At 31.3% G+C, this 26,028-nt stretch overlaps 1 protein-coding gene across 1 annotated transcript; it reads right to left on the bottom strand.

Moving 5' to 3' along the window:
* Window positions 1–13,998: 13,998 nt before the first annotated feature.
* On the bottom strand, window positions 13,999–16,542 carry LOC126773499 (uncharacterized). Its single transcript, XM_050494449.1, has 4 exons — window positions 16,429–16,542; window positions 15,994–16,137; window positions 15,837–15,939; window positions 13,999–14,213 (listed from the first exon to the last, which is right to left on the bottom strand). Exons 1-4 carry the CDS (start codon window positions 16,540–16,542, stop codon window positions 13,999–14,001), a joined length of 576 nt encoding a protein of 191 aa, XP_050350406.1.
* Window positions 16,543–26,028: the final 9,486 nt, after the last annotated feature.

The following is a 26,028-nucleotide window of genomic DNA, read 5'->3' as shown; positions in this document are numbered from 1 at the left end:
CGTCTCGAAAGAAAACGACGTGAATATCCGCCAATCTACAATTGAGCGACGTGGAGGATTAAGGTTTCTAATAGGACGCCACCTTTTCCTAGCAGTATGATATTTATAGACATTATTTTTGTAAAAATATACAAAATAGGACGTAATTATTATACTATTAATATTATTAATAAATACCTATTATACCTATTATATGCTGTTATATTCAGCATTTTGGATTGTTTTTTTTTATTAGGTACTTATTATACAATTTCATGATACATGCCTGCATGTAACGTCATCATGAAATCCCCGTTGTATAAAAGAGTTTTACCGAAGGATATTTAAAATAACGATAATAAACCTTTAATAAATACTAACTTTATTTTTAAAGGCCTTTTAGTTATAATTATTAATATATACTAAAAATATAACTTTGATACATAATATTTTTTAAACTAACATAACATGTAAAACAAAGATAATTTAATTTAATTAAGAACGTTAATATTTTTATAGTTAGTTATAATTATTTCAATAAATGTGTGTATTGTTTTGAGTTTTGTAATCGTTTATTAGCATGTGTGTGTAGACACTACAGTTTAAAAACAAAATAAAATACTCATGTATGACATATTAAAACAATTATTTAACTACACTGTATTAATGTTTTGTTTGTTATAGTAGAATATAATAGGTTCATTTCTACGTCAAAATATTATGTTTGTTCATTGTACAAGCTAAATTTGAAAGAGCAGTTGGTAATGGGCACATTGCCAGAACTCTTGTTTAGGAGTTATATGACATAGACACCAACTGTTCTCACGACTTATGCTAGATTAATTTATTAGACGTGTTGATAGATGACGCCATACCAAAAGCTAATTAATGTTAATAAATTTATTGTTTTCCCTCTCCCTCTCTCCCTCTTACTATTACTTCAATCAAGAAATTTAAAAAGATTTTATTTATTATTTATGCAATAAATCATATCCACTAAAATATGATAAGCATTTTGAAAATAATCATCAGTTATGTTTTATTTCATTAATCTTAAGAAAAAAATCATAACTTTTTTATTGTTATGCAATTAATATATAAATAATTTTATATATACATTTTAAATTAAATTGAGATAAAGTCAAGCTTGATTTTCGAAAACTAAGCTAATCTAAGCTTAGAAAATCACCCATGAATAAATTTACATACATATTAAAGCTAACGTTTACCTTACATAGGACACTTGAAATTACTAAATTATGTTCCATTAAAATGACCAATATTTTATTTATGTCTGTATTTGTTTTGTAAGTAACGTCTATTATATATTAATTTTCAGTATTTGTGTATTCGCGAGTGCATGTGTGTGTGTCGTGTAAGCGGGAGGGAGTGAATATTATGCATGATTAACTACTTAAAATTTTCGTTGTATTAAAATAATTTAATTTTAGAAGCCGCTATTACATTCTTTAATTTTGGAAAAATAGATGTTATTTAGATTATTAGTTGCAAGTTATATTTCTTAAAATACTATTTTAAGGTAAGATAATGTTTTCGTCCGTTTTCTGAACTCACGTATTACGTGAACAATTTTTTTATAGTTGTCCTAAAAATAAAAGCTCTACGGCAGAATATGCTTACAAAAATTATACGTGACTAAAATTTTAATAGAAAGACATTACGTCCCTCACAGTTGAGTCAGACATCATGCCTAGTCACAGTGAAGAATCCGGTGAATGTCACCGCGTCCGGAGCTCAAAGGACAAAGTTTGGACCGTATCATATATTTGGTATAGTTTTATGTACCTTAGTATATCTAGAATTATTTATTTCAAACTTTACTTGCGCAAAGGATTTTCTGATGTTTAGATGGTGACATCATTTCCCATTTGGGTTGGACATTGGGTATTGTATCACGCAATCATCAGTTATTTTACCGCCAAACAAGATGTTCTCCATTATTCTGTTCAAATATAAGACTTAGTAAAGCAAAGTCAAGACCGTAAATGTTCTACAAGTGGACTAAGTCCTCCTCTCTCCTTAAGGAAAAGGTTTGGAGCTTATTCCATAACGCTATTTCAATGTGGATTGGTTGATGCACATGTCAGTGAAATTAAACACTTGAAGGTTTCCTCACTACGATTTCCTTCTCCCCCGAGCAGGAGATGAATTCACTGGTGTCTGTTACCTGGTTTCGAACCGCAATCATCGATTCAGAATCACGCGTTCTACCCACTGGGCCCTCTGGGACTGAAAATAAAAGCTTATATCCCATTATTGACTTCGCTTTTCCAGTATACCTAACAACAATATTTTTGCTGTAGTTATCGTCCCTTTTAATATTCGACCCTAAAGCTGATATTAAAAAAAAGATTAAATAAGCTCAAAAAGCTCATTAAGGATTTGTTACCATACGTTACTAAAAGCTTAAACCATACTTGTAAAAAGATTATACAAAACCAACACATTTAAAAATAAATTTAGAGGACTGCGGGTCTAAAATGACAATAACTCATCATATTTCTGTGCAATCCTGTGAATTTTATATTTTTAGTAATATAAAAAAAATATATAGATTTTTTATCCTTCTTCAGGATCTCCATAGTTATGCAGATCGGTACACTATATTCATTACGATTTTAATTAAGAAACAACTGAACCAGTTGTTTCTTAATTAAATTTTAACTTATCAACGATCCCAAGACTAAATAAATATTGATTTTGGTTGTAGCAAATCATAAAAACACTACGAACTCGACTTTAATAAACTTAAGAAGATTAATTTAGTTTATATAGCTAAGTAGAGTTTTATTTAAAGGAAAGTACTCTTAGTTGTGTTGTTAAATTGAAATATATTTAACGAACCCTATGCTTTATGTTCATTTAAAAATTTTAATAACTACGAAGCCGAGATGGACCTGTGGTAAGAACTCGTGAATCTTAACCGATGATCGTGGGTTCAAACCCGGGCAAGCACCACTTAATTTCCATGTGCTTAATTTGTGATTTTAATTCATCTCGTGCTTTACGGTGAAGGAAAACATCATGAGGAAACCTGCATGTGTCTAATTTCACTGAAATTCTGCCTCATGTGTATTCTACCAATCCGAATTGGAGCAGCGTGGTAGAATAAGCTCCAAACCTGCTCCTCAAAATGAGGAGAGGAGGCCTTTAGCCCAGCAGTGGGACATTAACAGGCACACAAGTTACACAACTATGAAGACTTGTGTCTTGAATGAAAGCTCTTCAAGCAAATATAAAAGGTACAATGTTAATTCTAACTAATATTATAAATGCGAAAGTAAGTAAAATTATACATACGACAATTTAATTTTACTAATTATTTTATTTTGATTATGTTGATTGTAAAAAGCTTATTAATGGACAACTGGATACAATATTTTCTAATTATCTCCTGAAGTATACACCTTCCCTAATTTCGTGAATGCTCTAAGTAATATAAGATTAAATGATGTGACATTATATCCGTTGTAACCATTATTCCAAAATAAAAATATAATTTATTCAAAGAAACAGCGAATATTAACTCTTCTAGTATGTTCTATTAAAAATGTATTATAATTATTTATAGTACCAGTATATCAACAACGAACCCCGCATCTTGACCCGTCTCACTTTGCAACATTCACGATTACTATCAGCTCTGCCCTAATTAAAGTGGACACTTTAACACGGACGTGTTATATTTATTTATAAGGCTAAGCGTTTATTACTTACAAGAGCTAGACTGTGCTATGCATTCAATAATGTGTTCTAAATATATTATAATATATAAACGAAAAAGAATGGTTTTATTATTTTTACATGTGTATTGTTGTGTCCATGTCATCGTAAGTTCTAAGCGGATAAACCAATTATTATTTAGTTTTTTTTTCATTTGAAAGGTGACTTGACTGAGAATAATGAGGCTTGACTTGAATAATATAATTAAAGAAAATTTGAACAGCTATTTGAAGATCATTAGCTCCTTTTTAGTCCCTTACACATCTATACAACAACAAAAATTCAATTGCCTTTATAAATAGAGAAGGCTAATTACCACCTTTTGTATGCAAAAAAAAAAATCATGTGCTGCAAGAGTAAGACAGCACCGGCTTAATTATCAAGAGAGCCTCTGAACGTTATATTTTAAAGTCACACGGTTAGACGGTGATCTTTATATTGGCTGGCTAGCTGAAGCTGGTCGTCCGCTTACTTCGATACACTAGCTGCAAAGTACGTGTTGATTAAAATGTTAATAGTGGAAACTTATTATAATTATATAGAAAAAACACTGAAAATATTACCAACTGATAATAATTAGTGTCTAGATTAAAAAAATGTACAACGATTGCATGGTATATTTTATATCATAGATGATAAAGATAATACTGAGTGTTTTCTAAATTACTACATTTTAAATATAGCATTTTCAGCAATTTCTTGATTTTCATTAGTTCGAAATATTTTGATTCAGACCGCAGCAGACATTTTATAAATTAATTTATTTTAGACTTAAACAAACTGTATTTTCATTCAGAATTTTTAATCAAACGGCTAATATCAAATATATGCTAGATACAAGCATTAAGAAGTATTAAGCGTTACCAACTTCAACATGGTTATATTATAAAATAAATGAATCACGTTACAATAAAACAAAGAATGTCTTAATATATAATACAAATGACTAACATGAAAAGCATACTGCTTTAACTAAAGTAAATATGCGAAAATTTAATTTGCATCAAATATTCATAACAAGATGCAGCGTTTCAAGATTCTATTTCTATCAAGATTTTTTATTTCAATTTTTTGGACACATCATGAATCTTTCAATATATACACAAAATTACTTTGACATTATTCAAAATAAAATCCTTTAGAAATGATAAAATTATTCTGAATCAAATTTAATTATTTAATGCAATAAGTAAAACTTAATTCCTTTTGAATTTTGTTAGCAGCGCCACCTTTGAACATACATGTTTGTTTATATAGTTTGTGTGAAATAAATCACTGGAGTTGTGTAAAATATTAAACAATATTTCAAAAAATATTTAGCAGTCATTCAATTTGTCTGTTTTAATAGAAACTATTAGCTGCTAATTGAATCGATTGAAAGGCAATAAAAAGACGCAGTTGCCTCACTGGAATTATAAAAGGATTAATTTTAATTAATATCTTAGGAGTTACGGCAAAATTAAATTTCTCGCGCAAGAAGAAAAATTATGGTGATGGCCAACGATGCGACAGCGAAATAGGTAGCACAAAGATTATGTTCCATTCGTATGTACTATGTTTATCCCATATTCTAGCGCCAAGCAGCAATATTTAGTATTGTTGTGTTCCGGCTTAAAGGGCGATGAAGCACAACTACAGGCACAAGGGACTATATAGTTCCCAACATTGGTGGCGCATTCGCTATGTAAGGAATGGTTAATATTTTTATAGTACCAAGGTATATGATCCATTTACCAATATAAAGAAAACAAATAGCAGACCACCTTTTTCAAAAGTTCTGTCTCATAATGTGGAACGAATTTACGGTGAGCCACCACTCACACACAAAATCCGTAAAGATAACCTAAGAAAACAATAATAAATAAACGCATGAAAAAATTCGCAAGGTGGTGCTTTATGCAAATATTTATAATGACAATCGATAAGTCACAAGGCCAAACGATGTCCATTTGTGGTTTTCTGTCATAGATCCCATCCCCACACACTTACCATACATTCGTTACTTTTTATTTAAAACCAAAATATTCAGTAGATATCATTTATATGGCAAAACAACGTTTGCCGGGTCAGCTAGTTTTATTATATAAATGTATATCTAATTGATTATTTTATCATTTTGTGTTATATTTATTCTTAACGTAAATGTTGTGATTTAATTGTTACAAATGTTGCCTCTTTAGCGGTAGCGCCGACTATGTACGCTTTTTAGTTATTATAATATATCCTATTATGATACATTGTTTGAAATAAATTTTATGAGATAAAATTAACCATCAATATTTATTTACAATTCGAATCATCTTTTATCAGCTTTTGTCCATTAAAAACAAAATGGTTAATATATTTTTTAAATATCAAACGAATATTTGATTATGAAATGGTTTATATATTAGAAGCATTTGTTACATGCGAATAATTAGCAAGGATAATTCTATTTTAATATTCAACGAGCTCTGTATTTTAATTATTATGTATTTTATTTCCGTTTTCACACATGTTAGGTTAATTAAAACAAAAGGAATGCCTAAATTGTTTTGAATATTCCAAGCAAATAACATTATCGTACTCCAACATTATTATTTAAAAGACGAATTTATTTAATCATTACGTTTTTTCTAAAAAATAATTTATGTTAAATAAAATTAGATTAAAACGAGTTGAGTCATGCGAATGAAAGTACGCTCAACCGATTTCTAATTTATATAAGCAAATCACCATAGCCACTTGGAACATTATATATATGACGCTTGTAAAAAAAATCAAATTAATTTTATTTTGTCAGCTTATTGAAATAAAGATTATATTGTTTAATTTCAGAATCATCATCATCATCATCAACAACCCTTCGTCGTCCACTGCTGGACATAGGACTCTCCAATGGCACGCCATTGATCTCGATCTTCAGCTCTCAATATCCATACGTTGCCAGCCACTTTGCGAATATATTTAATTTCAGAATATAATAAAGTTATTAAAATAATAAAAAATAAAAATAAAGATATGATTAAATTCAACGTTGACTATGGATTAGTTTCTCACCACCATTTGGATAATTGAGGCGCTTAAATGCTCGAAGGTATTAATTAGGTTGTGTGTCGATACATCTACTATGAATAGACCGACCCGTCGTATCCCGGGACTTTCAAATCGAGGCCCGATATTTGGCTATCAAAATCGTATCATGATGATCGATACGTACATATTCGATTTTTTTAATCCCTGATCTGCCATAGAGATTGAAAAACTGCCGCAATTAATTGAAGTTTTAGGGCGTGGATCCATGTCTACGGTGCGGCACCGGTGCCATGTGCCGGTGCAGCACAATGTTTTGCTATTGCTTAGTTCGCACGAGTTAATTCTCAAAACTCGTTATAGGCAGGCGGGCGAGCAAATGGACCACCTAATGATAAGTGGTCACCACTGCCCATAGACATTGGTGAGGTAATAAATAATAACCATTCCTTACCTCGCCAATGCGCCACTAACCTTGGGAACTAAGATGTTATGACCTTTGTGCCTGTAGACACTGGCTCGCTGACCCTTCAACAATACTAGTATAACTGCTTATCGGCAGAATATCTGATTAGTGAGTGGTACCCAGACGGGCCTGCATAAAGCCCTTCCACCAGGTAAAATACAAGTAATATACGAGTATTACTCTAAATGTAATAAATATAGGCGTCTCCGGAAATTATTCCTCTGTTAAGATAAGATGTGTTAGAGATTGATCAACAGGCAATTAGCCGAATTAATATAACCATTTCAGATCTGCTTATCGGATAATGTTATTACATTACTTCAAGTAAATAAATCCTCGCTACGTGGAATTTATATGACGTATTATAAATTTGACTCTTGACTTGTATGATTATATTGTTATTGATTTCAATTTTAACTAATGAATATTATAAATCTTACCAGATATTAGCATATATATGTATGCTTATAAATTCTATAATTATATTTTTAATACTAAGTATTGCTGATGGCGATAGAATACTTAAGGTATGGTTTTTAGGTACCAAGGCGGTCTCGCACCGAGTAATACATATAAAGTCACATAGTATAATTTAAAATATTTTATAATTATTCAGTATACTGACCTGCTGTAAGCAGCGCATTTTAATAAATTATGTAACGACTAATTTTATAATTATTTATGCCACCGAAGTGTTCTTTATAGTACTTATTATTTTTATCGTGTATAAAACGCAAAATAAAGCATCAATCTACGAGAAAATACACTCTGAAGCGGAGGAGAAACGAATAAGACAGTTAAAAAAGCGCAGTTCCTACTAATCTTTAAAATACAATGCTATTTACAAAGAATTCTCTCAAAAGCAATTAAGTGCTCTTTTGAATGACAGAAATAAGACATGACTGACAAAAGCAGTATGGAAATACTAAATAGACAAAATAACCAAAAGAGTCTTAGCTACTGAGTATTATGCAAATGAGGAGAGCGTAGTATAAGAGCGAGGTCCTATGAATATTCATCAGTTAGTCATTACAAAAGTTTCTTTGGCTCTCCAGCAACTTAAAAATGCAACGGATTATGAATTAATTCTTTAAAAATTTTGATCAAATAATGATTGTGCTTTTAATAAATTATTTACGAAATAGAAAATAGTTTTGTTTTTAACACTATGTAGTCTATTTTTTATTATATTTGCTCCTTTATATAACAAGTTTAGTATATTTTATAAAGTAAAAAAAAAAAACATCGGTTATAAAAGTCCTTTTGAATACATATTATTAAACGAAAATGCTATATCAGGACATTTATTGCGTACCTGTTAAGCGCTTAAAACGTCAAGCTAAAACAAACATACTATGAGCATTACTAAGAAAGTTTTACGTCAGATCGCCGGCCTCAAAAGTCTGCCAATTCTAATTGAAGTTTGTCGACCACAAAATAATAAATGTACTAATGGCAATCGAATGATCATGAATTATGATATTAAAAATACTTTTTAATTTTATCTAAACTTACAAAAATAGATAGTTTTTACTAAAGATTCTTGCTCGATGTTCATCATCATCATCATCTCAGCTGGAAAACATCCACTGCTGGACAAAAGATGTCCGGTCTTACGCTACCCAAATCCAACGGTTTTTCGCGACCCTTACAATGTCGTAGGGGACCTGCCCACGCTGCGTCTTACGTTTCGTGGTCGCCACTCGAGAACCTTTCTGCCCCAGCGTCCGTCCGTTCAGCGAGCAATGTGCCCTACACACTGTCACTACAATTTAGCAATTCTATGTCGGTTACTTCGGTTCGCCTGCGAATTTCATCATTACTGATTCGATCTCATAGAAAAACTCCATTGCTCCTTAAGTGACCTTGTGCCTTCGTATGAGGATCACAGTGAACGACCACGTCTCTGATTCGTAAGTCAGCACTCGATGTAAAATTTTCAAGTTGTGATATATAATATGTTATCGCTTCGTTTCCAAGATATGAAATACTATGTCAAACAAATTAAGAGTTTCCAAGATACATGAGAAAAATAGACATTATTGCTTTTTCCCTTGTTTTATAAAGTACCGAATAACGTCTAATGATATTTTACATTACGACGATTAGAGGTAGTGAACCGGAAAGTGAGGAAAAGGAATGTCTCTTTTATATTGTTTGGAAGTGTCGCTCTCGGTTAACGCGAATTTAAAATGTAATATGTGTATCGGTATACAATACATGAAATTATTTGTCAGAATACAATATGGATATATCATAATTTATAAAAGATTTATTTTTAAATATGTAAATGAAATTATGTTTAAAATAACCCACCAGACCAAATAGTCTCAGGCTAGTAAATATAAGCTTACCACCACTACAATGGAGTTTAGGTCGTGTTTTCATCCGGGTTCTAATAATGTCACGACTAGTAACTTTAAAAATAGGCAATAATTTTTTGAAGCGTTCCGTAGTCAAAATATATCCTTTACCTATAGAATAATCATAACTACATTTCGTGCCTATTCATAATATTAATTTTCAATCAAATAGTAATAACAATGTTTGCTAATTTCTTTATGTTAATTAGTTTTTTCCCTCCTAGTTAAATTAGTTAACCCTTTTAAAGGACTGGTATGATTTGAACCAGAATAAACTTCTAATTCATTTCTTTTCAGAATTTATACTCATATTTAATTATTATTTTATGTTTTTATTTCTAAGAAAAAAACAATCTTTAGTAAGAAAATTTATCCAGTTTTTTATTTGTTTTTGGGAATGAGCTTGAGTACTTCCTTCATTCATAATAGAGGAAACCGAATAGAAACGTTCCTATTGGTTAGACACGCGATTACAGCGCCACATGCGTTGAACTATTTTCTTTACATCGATATCCGAACTGAGCGGTCGGTAATTTACGCGTTCTCATAAAAAAAACTGTAATCTGTGTTCTCTGTGAGTTCTTTCATCATATTTTATATAAGTGTGGACACTCCCTGATTCCTTCAGCAACTGGTAACCTGTGGAAGACACGTACTGGGCTCAGACTACGTAAGCTAGTTGTTGTTAGTAAGTTAGTAAGCTAGTTAGTGTTGTTGAAGTTAGTGAGTGGGCTTAATTTCCTATTATATTTGTTATACGTATATTACATTCAACAAGCTGAATTTACCTATATTGCTTTCTTAAAGTATTATAATAATTCTCAATAAAAATAAATCAACGAATATACAGTAAAGGTTGTTTATTTAAAATCAGTAATTCAATTGTGTTCTACAAACAGTTATCACGAAATAAGCAATCAAAATGTATACCACCACCGTTTTCAATAACCATTTAGATAATGTTAACAATACATGGAAAAAGTAATAAGAATGATAAAAATATGCTATTGAATGTACAAACGACTCGCAAGCGTTTATTTTTATTAAACCTTTAACAGACCGTAACAAAAAATGAATCGAGTTTATCGGTGATATATTTTATCAATTTGACTTTATGGTATATCGATTATATTAAAGACCGTTGGGCCAAAATAATTTTGTACCAATATCAATATTGCTTCTATATAATGAAATTTAATAATAATACTATTGAAATATCACTTAAATATTAGTGTTTTGCTTGTCGATGGTAGCTAAATTTATATTCGCAATTGACCACAGAATGAAGTATTTATTCAAACCTTTTTAAATAAAGCTTTTTTTCCTTTTAACAGGAATTGTTTTTTTTACTAATTTATTTTAGGCAACAAAGGATAGCATAGCATACATAACACAAAAAATAAATACGTGAACTGTTACAGGACGGTTCACAAATAAAGAAGGATAACTAATGAAAATAATAAATATGTTAATAGTTTCGTTAATGAAATTAAAATATTATACTTCTTTTTTTATAAAAATATATAGCAATGAAGAATATATAACAGCGGCGGTGGGAAGTGGGCGACTGAAGAGAACGCTATGCTGTTCGCCGTCACGGCATAAGAGTCAGTTTTACCCCCTAGGCGCGGAAATAAATATTTTTATTTTATTACATCAAAATTAAATTTTGTCACATTAATTAGGAGGCCATTGTTATCCCTTTACACATAAGCACTACTACTCTCCGATAGAAGTTGATGTCGAGTTAGATGAGCTTGTATAACTTCAGAATCTGGATGTTATATGAATGTAAGTGGTTTCGATTGATATTTCACAAGTCAGCATCATATCTTTTATTTATCATTTACGACTTGATTTGATAATACAACTATATTTATTTTTATTAAAGTATGTAACACAAATGACAGGTATTTATTTTTTTAGCATATTACATTGTAAATAAATAATAATAAATATTATATAATAAACAAAGATGACACAATATAATACAAAACACCTTTTTCTAATAAAAATTGTATATAATTTGTGAGCTGAAGTCCTGGTTTTTATATTTCAATTTTCAATTCTCAATCTAATTGTGAATCCATTTCCATTTACTTGAACGTGAAATAGTATTGCTTTAGAAGCAGCTGCTTGCCATAAAAAAAAGCAAAGTTGAAATTATATATTCCTGTATCTTTATAATATAATACAGGTTCATATGATAACAATGTCTTGAAAAATAAAGAATTGCGGGACTTAATTATATAACGAATATTTGCAGATAACATTCGTTTCATAGGAACTAAGATTTACACATTTGACCTCTGTAAAATCGACGATAAGGAAATTATGTTGTTTTGTACTTGATTATATACTTGATTAGTGATGAAGTAGACAATTTAGTTCTGATGAACTATCATACGCTTACTACGAAGTTAGAAATGAAAATCTTCTTCTTCCTGCCGTTATCCTACTACGTGGGGTCGGCACAACATGTATTTTCCTTCCTTTTCTTTCTGTCACTTGTAATAAGAGTACTCTTTTTTCGGTCTATAAAATGATATTAGTTTCACTTGGGATAGAATGAAATATTTATTCTTCTAATTTTCTTTAAATATTGATTTATAATAAACTTTTTCAGAATATACGAGGAACGTAGGGAATTCGTACCTGCAATGTGTATATTATAAGCCTCAAAGTTACACAACGTTAATAAGGTATGGTTGCTTTGAATAGAAAACGAGAAAGGGTCCCAATGATAATATTAACGAAATTAGACATGGGCATTTAACATTCCATTTTAAGTTAATATCCGATTATTTTGTCAGAATTTTTCGTATTTGTACATGATAATCCTGTTCTTTGTTTGGTTAAAAATATTATTTAATTATTTGTTTATTCAGTTTTTTGGTAAGTATATAATCAATATTCAAAATATGCTTTAAGCATTGTTGAACATATTCAAGTTTGAAATAATAAAAAACGCATTACTTGCATGATACCAATAATTATATTACTAATTCAATAGATGACCAACCCTCCCCTATTTTCCTTATAATTGTAAATTTTTACAGTTTGAATTCAATTTTGATTGCTAGCTAAAGACATTGTTGTGAGAATTTTTGCCTATTATACTACAGTAACATTCCTTAATTCATTCAATTTCACTCTAACCTCAAACAACAATACATATTAACCTGAAAAGTTTGAAGGGTATGTAAAACAACGTAAATACAGGCATATCACCTTACTGATAGTTGACTGTGTGTTACGTAACTATTAAAGAAACTTTTCTTAAAATGAAAATCGCTATAGATTTGATCACTCACCATTTTCTTATTATTTACAAACAGAATATACTGTTTAAGTTTGTAAAAAAACATAATGTCCATTTTGCAATATAAAGCATAATTTCATTCATTCATTCATTCATTGAAAATGAAGAAAAACAAAAACTGTCCCCTCGCCTTCCCTTTTATAATATTCGTATGACCAGTATGATTTATTCAACATATTCTGATCATTTAAATTAAAAAAAACTGAGATATTCTGGCGCGTAGATCTTACAAATACAAACTTTATTGTTACCAAGACGATGTGGTTCGTAATTTGAGTTCTTGAGGTTTATTTACAATTCATTCCCGCTGAGTAATTGAAAGTAATATTTTGAATATATTTTGTCGAAATCTGATCCTAAGTTGTAAACTGTAATTTCCGGTTCTTATGTTATTATTTCAGAATCGGAAATTATCGGACAAATCATTAAATATGAAGATGTTATTAGATAATTGTAGTGCAAGTAACATAATACAAACAAATTACTTGATTTTTCTCTTGCACTGTCAAGAACTTTTGAACATCAAGTCTGTTTACAAACAACTATAATTGAATTTTCGACTTTTTTGCTTTAAAAATAAAGCTGAATTTCGTATATACTGTTGTTGGGCGTGAGTAATATATACATTTGTTTAGTTGAAGACTTGAACACAAACAGTGCACGGTACGATCGTACATACTATGTATTGTTAAATAATTAAATATTATTGTTAAATAAATAGTGACAGAAATAACAGTCGTAACTGCCTGACCTTGCTATTAGGTATTTGGTTTAACTTTGTAATCGGTGAGGCTATTCTGCTTTATGTTTGAAACAGAGTATAATATAGTATTTTCTAGCTGAGATAGCTCAGTGGATAGAATGCGTGGATTTTAACTGAAGTGCAGATCTGAGCAAGTATCACTAATTTTCATATTCTAGTGTTTGTAACTACTTTTGCGTGGTGTTGAAGGAAAACGTCGTTGGGAAACTTCCGTATTGGGTGAAAATAAGCCTCATATACAAATGCACAGCCACATCTATCAGCGTGGTGGTATAAACTGTTATTAAGAGCAGATAACCCAGCCATGGGGCAATTACGAGATACCCAAAACTTTTTGCACGTTTGACCATCAGATTACGGGCGGTCGTCCTCTTCCCCGCGGTCTGTCCGGGATATTTAAAGCTTTCTTGATCGGATCGTCATCGTCACGTCTCAGGAAGTAACCGTACCATTGCGGTCGACACTCCTTCAGTTTTTCAACAATTGATGTTACTTTGAAGGATCCGCTGACATACTCATTCCTTACTTTGGCCAGCCAGGTTATTCCTCCCGCCCAAACATAAACTTTTAAACATAAGAGCATAAAAATAAAATAATAAAAACTTTCTGTAACTAATTTTATACACCTAGTAACACTTATTATTTTATTGTACTAAAACTGTCGATATTTATGTAAAAAGGAATCACTCGACAAAAACACATTTCTGACATATTGAAGGTTTTGAAACGTGCAGCTTCATTAAAAAAATATCTTATTGTCATAAATTTATTAATTGCTTATTTAAATATATGTGTATGTAAATTTACACTACAAATTTCTAGATAATTACGAAAACATGTATGTGGTTCCTTTTTAATTTTACTAATTGATGGGTTATTTCATATACAAAAAGGAACCACAACCCGGAAATATACTTATATTCTTCTTCTTTGTTCAAACTCTCTTCCCAGTTCAGCTGGGGTCGGGTCCCCTTGTACATCTGCGCCAGAGAGCTCTGTTCTGGATTGTCTGTGTACTCAGATTCTCTTTCTGATCCTCTTTTTGTATGTTTGACCACCAGGTTGCGGGCGGTCGCCCTCTTCCCCGTGGTGGGTCCGAGACATTTAAGGCTTTCTTGATAGGATGATCATCGTTACGTCTCAGGATATGGCCGTACCAGCGCGACATTCCTTCAATTTTTCCACAATTGGTGTTACCTTGAACGATCCCCTGACATACTCATTCCTTACTTTTTTCCAGCCGGGTGATTCCTCCCGCCCATCTAAGCATTTTCATCTCGCTTGTATGTAGTTGTTGTTCGTGTGTCTTTTTAATGGTCCAACACTCTGCCCCATAGATCATGGATGGGCGTACTACCGTTTTGTACACTTTTCCCTTTACGATAATGAAGCGATTTCCATTTTATCCAGACGGTTTTAATGCGGTGGTCCACGTCCTTATCGATATTTGCATCAGTAGTAAGCACAGATCCAAGATATTTGAAGTTGTCTACTTTGGGTAGTGCACGGTTGTCTATGTAAATATTACATCCCGTCTCTTCTGTCCCTCCATAGTCACATTCAAAATATTCGGTCTTACTTCGACTAATGCGTAGCCCATGGTTTTCTATTTGTGTCACCACCAGACTAGGACTATATCGTCTGCGTAAAGAATACACTCTGGTGCTGGCTTTTGTATGCCTCGCGTGATATAGTCTATGTGCAGGTTAAATAGCAATGGGCATCAACAGTACATCAAGGAAGATCCCTGATGTACTCCTATATTTACGTAGAAGGGCTCGCCAAGATCCGCTGGGCTTTTGACGCGCGTTTTGGTGTATATGTACATATCTTGTATTAGTATCACATAATATTCCGGGATGTTTTGAGCTCTCATAGCCTGCCAAACTAGATTTCTGGGTACTCTTTCGAAAGCCTTTTCTAGGTCGATGAACAGGAGATACAGATTTTCATTGTTTGAGCAATGTTTCTCCATCACAACTCTAATTAACTGAATTGCATCGATGGTAGATTTGCCAGGCGTGAAGCCGTATTGGTTCTCAGTTATACGGGTACAGTCATTTATGCGTGCAGCGATGATTCTTTCAAACAGTTTCAGTGTGTGTGATGTGAGTTTTATACCCCTGTAGTTTCCGCAATTCGCAATGTCCCCTTTTTGTTTATATATTGGTGATAGAATGCTGTTACGCCAGGATTCAGGGATCTTGGCATCTTTAATAATAGCGTTAAAAAGCTTGGTGAGCCAGGGTGTTGCAGATTCTTTCAGCTTCTTCAAGAGATCTGCTGGTATCTGGTCGGGACCAGTGGTCTAATGGTATTTCATTTTTGAAATGGCCTTGCTCACCTCCTCCTCTAATATAGATTTTATAAGCCCTTCAACAGGTGGCATATGGGGAATTTTTTGACTCGAAAACTCCTCGTTCATTAGTTGTTCGTAGTATTCCTTCCATCTTATGTTTATATCCTTGTTCGCCGTTAGCAAAACACCCTGGGAATTTTTGATGTATTTGTTACATTTAATATGGAGACTAGACCTATGGCGTTGTCGGGCTATTTTGTAGATAGAGTTCTCATCCTCGGCTTTTTCCAATCTATCATAAAAATCTTCTCTAGATTTTGCCATGGATTGTGCTACAGCAGATTTAGCTATCTCTTTAAGATTCTTATACAGCAGGTGGTCTTCTTCCAAACCCGATTTCTGCCATGCTTTAAATGACTCTCTCTTTGACTTTATTATGTGTTGTGCAGTTTCATTCCACCAGGACGTTGCTTTACTTACGCGCAGTGCTCCACGTGAAATACCCAGGATCGCTTTTGCCCTTTCCAAACATAGTCTTTCGAAATCAGACCGCATCTGGTTAGCTGATTTGTCGGTCTCAATGTCATCTTTCATATAGGCGTGGGCCCATTATAGAAGCGGTGAGCCCTTGACAGAGTGCAGTTCATTCCACTTAATACTGTCTTTTCTGCCGATGTGTGTTTTTATAGGTTTGAGTAGTTTCATGACTGAGACGAGAAGCCTATGTTGTAAGTCATGCCCATTGCCGGAAATCACTTTACAGTCCTTATAAAGTTTAAAGATGTTGTCGCTGGCGAGGATATAATCTATTGGTTAAACTTTTAAAAACATTCGTTAAAATCTCTGTTTAATTTGTTGTTAAAGGGTTTAATTTACTTTGACAATATTCAAAATAAAATCTTTTAGAATTAATGTTATTATTCTGAATCAAATTTAATTATTTATGCAATAAGTAAATATTAAGTCCACTTGAATTCTGTTAACAGCGCCGCGCCACCTTTAAACAAATAATGTTTGTTTATATAATTTGTGTAAAATAAATGATCTCGACTTATGTAATATTCAATAAAGTATCTATATATATTTTAAGTATTAAACTGTACTTCAGGAATTATTTTGCAATAATTCAGTTTGTCTGTTTGAATATAAACTGTTAGTTGGTAATAATGCGAAGGTCTTTTTAAGCGATTGTAATTAATTTATTTATTTGTATTAAATGTAAATAAGCAGAACATCATAAATTTTATAAATATAAAATATTATCAAATAATTACCAAGAAAAGTTTCCAATGATTGACTAACACGTAACAGACGTAGATGCAATGGATAACGGATAAAATTTTCAATCAATTAGAAATGAGGTCCAAAAGAGAGAGAGAGAAATGACAAATTCATTTAATGACTATTAATTAAATCGGTACCAAAAGATGCGGTTGCGTCACTGGAATTATAAAAGGACGATTCTGTGTAATTGTTAAAAAATAAAAATATGTAGTTGATTTTTTTTATATTTAACTAATAAATCGCTATTTTATATTTAATTTCGAAAACAATGCTTGTGGGAGATAATAATAATAATAATAATTTATTTATTTAAGTAACAAGACTCATATAAAATTACAAAAAATAAAATAAACACTACTATCTACTACTTATATAATTTACTGGTCCAGCCGAAACTTTACAACAGCGATTTATAAATATACGGTCTAGTCTGTTAGCTACCATGATTAGAATTTTGTTTGAGCTGGCCCGGACTGTGAACCAAAGATGCACACTTTTTTCGCATTAATGCGTAAAAACAGTCTATATTCAATTCAGCGAACATCCCTGAAGCACTACAGAAGCGAGGCAAACTCATCAGCAATCTAAAGGCATTATTGTACTGGACACGAAGAGCATTGTATGATTTTAATGAATAATTAGCCCACAAACTACAAGTATAAAAAGAGGTACAGTAAGCGCGGAATAATGTTTTTTTTTACAGCCCTTGAAGCACGCCCAAATCTTTTAACAATCATGTTAGCTTTTATTGACAATGCTCTCCTCTCCATTTCAATGTCATTATCATCCTTGAGATTGGTGGTTAGTATATGTCCTAGGTATTTAAATTGGAAAACTTGAGTCAAGCTCAAATTATTAATTTTTATCGAAGGTATTATTTTTGGACATTTATTACCCCTTTCAAATATCATTATCATGCTTTTTTTACATTATATATAAGTCCATGTGTTTTGGCATAGCCTTCACAAGTTGCTAATAGTTTTCTTAGACCACAAACTGATATAATATATATAATAGATATTATTTCAAGTTCTGGTCTTATAACACGGTTGTTCAATTGATCCAAATGACAAGTCTTTACAATATATATATATATATATATATATATATATATATATATATATATTGTCTACTTATATATTATAAGGCTCGACAGATGTCAACAGATCAGAAGTGGTTCAGTGATTAACACGGCATATCGGTGCTCTGAACTTTTAATTTGGTAATTACCCAGGTGAGCGTATTTTTTGTATTTATTCTGTTAATTATGTAATTTAACTAAAATATTTTATATATCGAATTTATTGTAATCAGTGTTTAGAAATAAGTATAATTACCTGCTATTATTTTAAATATACTTTGTCTACATATAAATTCTTGTTTTTATGAATAGTTGTAAAGTATTATATCTCATATACAAAAACAAAAGTTTGAAAATGGTTACTTTGGAAAATCATTTAAAATATTTAAAAGTTTATAGGCTGCCATAAATAACTCAAAGTAGGTAGTACAGCTTGAGCAAACTAGCTAAAATTTAAGCCATTTTTGTTGGGAAACTACTCCTAGTTAGTTAAGAGAGAAATTGGGCGACTTATGCCGACATTAACGATCCTAATAAATATTCATACAGCCGGGAAGGTGAGAGGCATTTTAAATGTGTAGTAAGACGCTGGCTGGAACAGTTACTATATACTTGAATATTTTATACTAGCTAAATAAAGAAAATACCGATTTATCGAACTGACCACTTGGGGCTGGGCCGGGGCTTAGTTTAGAATAAAAACATAAAATAAATTTTGTTTTCAGAGCTTGCTATAACTTTTTTAAGGTGACAGTTACTAATATTATTGCATTTAAACAATGAAATATCGTCAAAATTATTATCTATTATTTATATTTAAATATGACAACTCGTGAAAATTATAAGTCTGAAACAGTGCACCACACACGTGCACACAAAATATTTGTATCTTCGAAACTGTCAGCTGTATTATATACATACATATATTTAGTGTAAATAGACTCGTTTTCGATCACAAAATTTTTGCTTGACGATATCTATGAACAAGATAAGAATTTTGGTTTTCTTAGAGCCCGTCTGGATAGGTACCGCTTACTCATGATATATGCTAAGCAGCACAAGCTAATATTGTTGTGTTCCAATTTGCAGAGTCAGTTAGCTAGTGTAATTACAGGCACAAGAAACGTAACTTCATAGTTCCTAAGGTGGGTGTGGTGCATTGCGTATTGGCGATGGAAGAAATGGTTAGTATTTATCACAACGCCAATATCTAAGTACGAAGGAATGCAAAGCTCGAAGCTCAATTCAAAGTAAAATAGCTAACTTTAATAAAGGGTTTAAAAAAATTTTAGTATCAAATTTCATCAATTATTGTATTATTTTGTTTTTTAATCTGTATATAACCGTCCATATAAGCTGTTTAGGCTATCTATGATTCAATTACCCAGTGTTTAGCCTAAAAACTTATGGCTGAAGTGTTCGTTTCGATTGTTAAATTATTATAATTAATGTCGATCTGCCGTTTAATTGATATATATACCATGAAATATTATAATAAGAATTTAAAAGTTGAGCCAAACGTTTTCTTCGCAGCGAAATTTCTCAGTTCATTATAATTTAAAGCATTAGACGAACAAACTTCCTCCTCCGAATTATTAATGATATTATTAGGACTTCTAACGCTTTGGTAAAATGATTTACAGAGTGTTTCTTTACATACAAACTTCATAGGATTAAAATTTCTTAAGAAATAATTCTGCTCACAATAACTGTAGTTGGTGCCGTATAAATTACATTTACATGTGTAAAATAAGTTGAATGCTGATTTTGATTGAAATAAATGTCTTTTATTATTTGCAAGCATTTAAAATATAAACCAACCATTTATAAAACAGCACATTTCTTTGTGTACGCGAGTTCAGCTGAGAAATAGCTGAAGCAATTGTTAAGCTTCGCAGATCGAACGGAGCAAAAATATAATAATTACTTTTTGGTTGGCTTTTTGGATGGTTATACGAATATCAAGACTGAAAAAAACTTCAGTCCAAGAGGAAAGAAAGAAAGTTGGACCTATTGACAAAAATGAAGAAATGTCGCTCGCACTTGAAAAAAGTGTTAATTTAACTGCAAATGCGGCAAATAGCTAGTCGTATAATTATTTAAATTTTATTTATTTATATTATACAATATTTAAAGCAATTCAAAATATTGGTCATATAGATTTTGCGGTACTAAAAAATCATTCGCTAAAAATACTTAAAGTTCTTGTGGAGTGAGAATCATAAAAGTTACTAAACGTTAAAATCTCTTTAACCTCAAACTTTTCGAAAATGCTATATCAGGACATTTATTGCGTACCTGTTAAGCGCTTAAAACGTCAAGCTAAAACAAACATTGAAGTTTGTCGACCACAAAATAATAAATGTACTAATGGCAATCGAATGATCATGAATTATGATATTAAAAATACTTTTTAATTTTATCTAAACTTACAAAAATAGATAGTTTTTACTAAAGATTCTTGCTCGATGTTCATCATCATCATCATCTCAGCTGGAAAACATCCACTGCTGGACAAAAGATGTCCGGTCTTACGCTACCCAAATCCAACGGTTTTTCGCGACCCTTACAATGTCGTAGGGGACCTGCCCACGCTGCGTCTTACGTTTCGTGGTCGCCACTCGAGAACCTTTCTGCCCCAGCGTCCGTCCGTTCAGCGAGCAATGTGCCCTACACACTGTCACTACAATTTAGCAATTCTATGTCGGTTACTTCGGTTCGCCTGCGAATTTCATCATTACTGATTCGATCTCATAGAAAAACTCCATTGCTCCTTAAGTGACCTTGTGCCTTCGTATGAGGATCACAGTGAACGACCACGTCTCTGATTCGTAAGTCAGCACTCGATGTAAAATTTTCAAGTTGTGATATATAATATGTTATCGCTTCGTTTCCAAGATATGAAATACTATGTCAAACAAATTAAGAGTTTCCAAGATACATGAGAAAAATAGACATTATTGCTTTTTCCCTTGTTTTATAAAGTACCGAATAACGTCTAATGATATTTTACATTACGACGATTAGAGGTAGTGAACCGGAAAGTGAGGAAAAGGAATGTCTCTTTTATATTGTTTGGAAGTGTCGCTCTCGGTTAACGCGAATTTAAAATGTAATATGTGTATCGGTATACAATACATGAAATTATTTGTCAGAATACAATATGGATATATCATAATTTATAAAAGATTTATTTTTAAATATGTAAATGAAATTATGTTTAAAATAACCCACCAGACCAAATAGTCTCAGGCTAGTAAATATAAGCTTACCACCACTACAATGGAGTTTAGGTCGTGTTTTCATCCGGGTTCTAATAATGTCACGACTAGTAACTTTAAAAATAGGCAATAATTTTTTGAAGCGTTCCGTAGTCAAAATATATCCTTTACCTATAGAATAATCATAACTACATTTCGTGCCTATTCATAATATTAATTTTCAATCAAATAGTAATAACAATGTTTGCTAATTTCTTTATGTTAATTAGTTTTTTCCCTCCTAGTTAAATTAGTTAACCCTTTTAAAGGACTGGTATGATTTGAACCAGAATAAACTTCTAATTCATTTCTTTTCAGAATTTATACTCATATTTAATTATTATTTTATGTTTTTATTTCTAAGAAAAAAACAATCTTTAGTAAGAAAATTTATCCAGTTTTTTATTTGTTTTTGGGAATGAGCTTGAGTACTTCCTTCATTCATAATAGAGGAAACCGAATAGAAACGTTCCTATTGGTTAGACACGCGATTACAGCGCCACATGCGTTGAACTATTTTCTTTACATCGATATCCGAACTGAGCGGTCGGTAATTTACGCGTTCTCATAAAAAAAACTGTAATCTGTGTTCTCTGTGAGTTCTTTCATCATATTTTATATAAGTGTGGACACTCCCTGATTCCTTCAGCAACTGGTAACCTGTGGAAGACACGTACTGGGCTCAGACTACGTAAGCTAGTTGTTGTTAGTAAGTTAGTAAGCTAGTTAGTGTTGTTGAAGTTAGTGAGTGGGCTTAATTTCCTATTATATTTGTTATACGTATATTACATTCAACAAGCTGAATTTACCTATATTGCTTTCTTAAAGTATTATAATAATTCTCAATAAAAATAAATCAACGAATATACAGTAAAGGTTGTTTATTTAAAATCAGTAATTCAATTGTGTTCTACAAACAGTTATCACGAAATAAGCAATCAAAATGTATACCACCACCGTTTTCAATAACCATTTAGATAATGTTAACAATACATGGAAAAAGTAATAAGAATGATAAAAATATGCTATTGAATGTACAAACGACTCGCAAGCGTTTATTTTTATTAAACCTTTAACAGACCGTAACAAAAAATGAATCGAGTTTATCGGTGATATATTTTATCAATTTGACTTTATGGTATATCGATTATATTAAAGACCGTTGGGCCAAAATAATTTTGTACCAATATCAATATTGCTTCTATATAATGAAATTTAATAATAATACTATTGAAATATCACTTAAATATTAGTGTTTTGCTTGTCGATGGTAGCTAAATTTATATTCGCAATTGACCACAGAATGAAGTATTTATTCAAACCTTTTTAAATAAAGCTTTTTTTCCTTTTAACAGGAATTGTTTTTTTTACTAATTTATTTTAGGCAACAAAGGATAGCATAGCATACATAACACAAAAAATAAATACGTGAACTGTTACAGGACGGTTCACAAATAAAGAAGGATAACTAATGAAAATAATAAATATGTTAATAGTTTCGTTAATGAAATTAAAATATTATACTTCTTTTTTTATAAAAATATATAGCAATGAAGAATATATAACAGCGGCGGTGGGAAGTGGGCGACTGAAGAGAACGCTATGCTGTTCGCCGTCACGGCATAAGAGTCAGTTTTACCCCCTAGGCGCGGAAATAAATATTTTTATTTTATTACATCAAAATTAAATTTTGTCACATTAATTAGGAGGCCATTGTTATCCCTTTACACATAAGCACTACTACTCTCCGATAGAAGTTGATGTCGAGTTAGATGAGCTTGTATAACTTCAGAATCTGGATGTTATATGAATGTAAGTGGTTTCGATTGATATTTCACAAGTCAGCATCATATCTTTTATTTATCATTTACGACTTGATTTGATAATACAACTATATTTATTTTTATTAAAGTATGTAACACAAATGACAGGTATTTATTTTTTTAGCATATTACATTGTAAATAAATAATAATAAATATTATATAATAAACAAAGATGACACAATATAATACAAAACACCTTTTTCTAATAAAAATTGTATATAATTTGTGAGCTGAAGTCCTGGTTTTTATATTTCAATTTTCAATTCTCAATCTAATTGTGAATCCATTTCCATTTACTTGAACGTGAAATAGTATTGCTTTAGAAGCAGCTGCTTGCCATAAAAAAAAGCAAAGTTGAAATTATATATTCCTGTATCTTTATAATATAATACAGGTTCATATGATAACAATGTCTTGAAAAATAAAGAATTGCGGGACTTAATTATATAACGAATATTTGCAGATAACATTCGTTTCATAGGAACTAAGATTTACACATTTGACCTCTGTAAAATCGACGATAAGGAAATTATGTTGTTTTGTACTTGATTATATACTTGATTAGTGATGAAGTAGACAATTTAGTTCTGATGAACTATCATACGCTTACTACGAAGTTAGAAATGAAAATCTTCTTCTTCCTGCCGTTATCCTACTACGTGGGGTCGGCACAACATGTATTTTCCTTCCTTTTCTTTCTGTCACTTGTAATAAGAGTACTCTTTTTTCGGTCTATAAAATGATATTAATTTCACTTGGGATAGAATGAAATATTTATTCTTCTAATTTTCTTTAAATATTGATTTATAATAAACTTTTTCAGAATATACGAGGAACGTAGGGAATTCGTACCTGCAATGTGTATATTATAAGCCTCAAAGTTACACAACGTTAATAAGGTATGGTTGCTTTGAATAGAAAACGAGAAAGGGTCCCAATGATAATATTAACGTAATTAGACATGGGCATTTAACATTCCATTTTAAGTTAATATCCGATTATTTTGTCAGAATTTTTCGTATTTGTACATGATAATCCTGTTCTTTGTTTGGTTAAAAATATTATTTAATTATTTGTTTATTCAGTTTTTTGGTAAGTATATAATCAATATTCAAAATATGCTTTAAGCATTGTTGAACATATTCAAGTTTGAAATAATAAAAAACGCATTACTTGCATGATACCAATAATTATATTACTAATTCAATAGATGACCAACCCTCCCCTATTTTCCTTATAATTGTAAATTTTTACAGTTTGAATTCAATTTTGATTGCTAGCTAAAGACATTGTTGTGAGAATTTTTGCCTATTATACTACAGTAACATTCCTTAATTCATTCAATTTCACTCTAACCTCAAACAACAATACATATTAACCTGAAAAGTTTGAAGGGTATGTAAAACAACGTAAATACAGGCATATCACCTTACTGATAGTTGACTGTGTGTTACGTAACTATTAAAGAAACTTTTCTTAAAATGAAAATCGCTATAGATTTGATCACTCACCATTTTCTTATTATTTACAAACAGAATATACTGTTTAAGTTTGTAAAAAAACATAATGTCCATTTTGCAATATAAAGCATAATTTCATTCATTCATTCATTCATTGAAAATGAAGAAAAACAAAAACTGTCCCCTCGCCTTCCCTTTTATAATATTCGTATGACCAGTATGATTTATTCAACATATTCTGATCATTTAAATTAAAAAAAACTGAGATATTCTGGCGCGTAGATCTTACAAATACAAACTTTATTGTTACCAAGACGATGTGGTTCGTAATTTGAGTTCTTGAGGTTTATTTACAATTCATTCCCGCTGAGTAATTGAAAGTAATATTTTGAATATATTTTGTCGAAATCTGATCCTAAGTTGTAAACTGTAATTTCCGGTTCTTATGTTATTATTTCAGAATCGGAAATTATCGGACAAATCATTAAATATGAAGATGTTATTAGATAATTGTAGTGCAAGTAACATAATACAAACAAATTACTTGATTTTTCTCTTGCACTGTCAAGAACTTTTGAACATCAAGTCTGTTTACAAACAACTATAATTGAATTTTCGACTTTTTTGCTTTAAAAATAAAGCTGAATTTCGTATATACTGTTGTTGGGCGTGAGTAATATATACATTTGTTTAGTTGAAGACTTGAACACAAACAGTGCACGGTACGATCGTACATACTATGTATTGTTAAATAATTAAATATTATTGTTAAATAAATAGTGACAGAAATAACAGTCGTAACTGCCTGACCTTGCTATTAGGTATTTGGTTTAACTTTGTAATCGGTGAGGCTATTCTGCTTTATGTTTGAAACAGAGTATAATATAGTATTTTCTAGCTGAGATAGCTCAGTGGATAGAATGCGTGGATTTTAACTGAAGTGCAGATCTGAGCAAGTATCACTAATTTTCATATTCTAGTGTTTGTAACTACTTTTGCGTGGTGTTGAAGGAAAACGTCGTTGGGAAACTTCCGTATTGGGTGAAAATAAGCCTCATATACAAATGCACAGCCACATCTATCAGCGTGGTGGTATAAACTGTTATTAAGAGCAGATAACCCAGCCATGGGGCAATTACGAGATACCCAAAACTTTTTGCACGTTTGACCA

This window comes from Nymphalis io, chromosome 14 (genome assembly GCF_905147045.1).
Source record: "Nymphalis io chromosome 14, ilAglIoxx1.1, whole genome shotgun sequence".
Classification (NCBI taxonomy): Eukaryota; Metazoa; Arthropoda; class Insecta; order Lepidoptera; family Nymphalidae; genus Nymphalis; species Nymphalis io.
This window is presented reverse-complemented; position numbering and strand designations above follow the sequence as displayed.

What these genes read in the sequence shown, in the direction of transcription:
- LOC126773499 (XM_050494449.1), bottom strand. Translation starts at nt 16,542, where the DNA reads ATGAAAGATGACATTGAGACCGACAAATCAGCTAACCAGATGCGGTCT. An exon ending in TTTCACGTGGAGCACTGCGC is followed by an intron (nt 16,138 to 16,428) that starts GTAAGTAAAGCA and finishes AAAAATTCCCAG; the next exon opens with GGTGTTTTGCTAACGGCGAA. An exon ending in CAAGATCCCTGAATCCTGGC is followed by an intron (nt 14,214 to 15,836) that starts GTAACAGCATTC and finishes TATGTTTAAAAG; the next exon opens with TTTATGTTTGGGCGGGAGGA.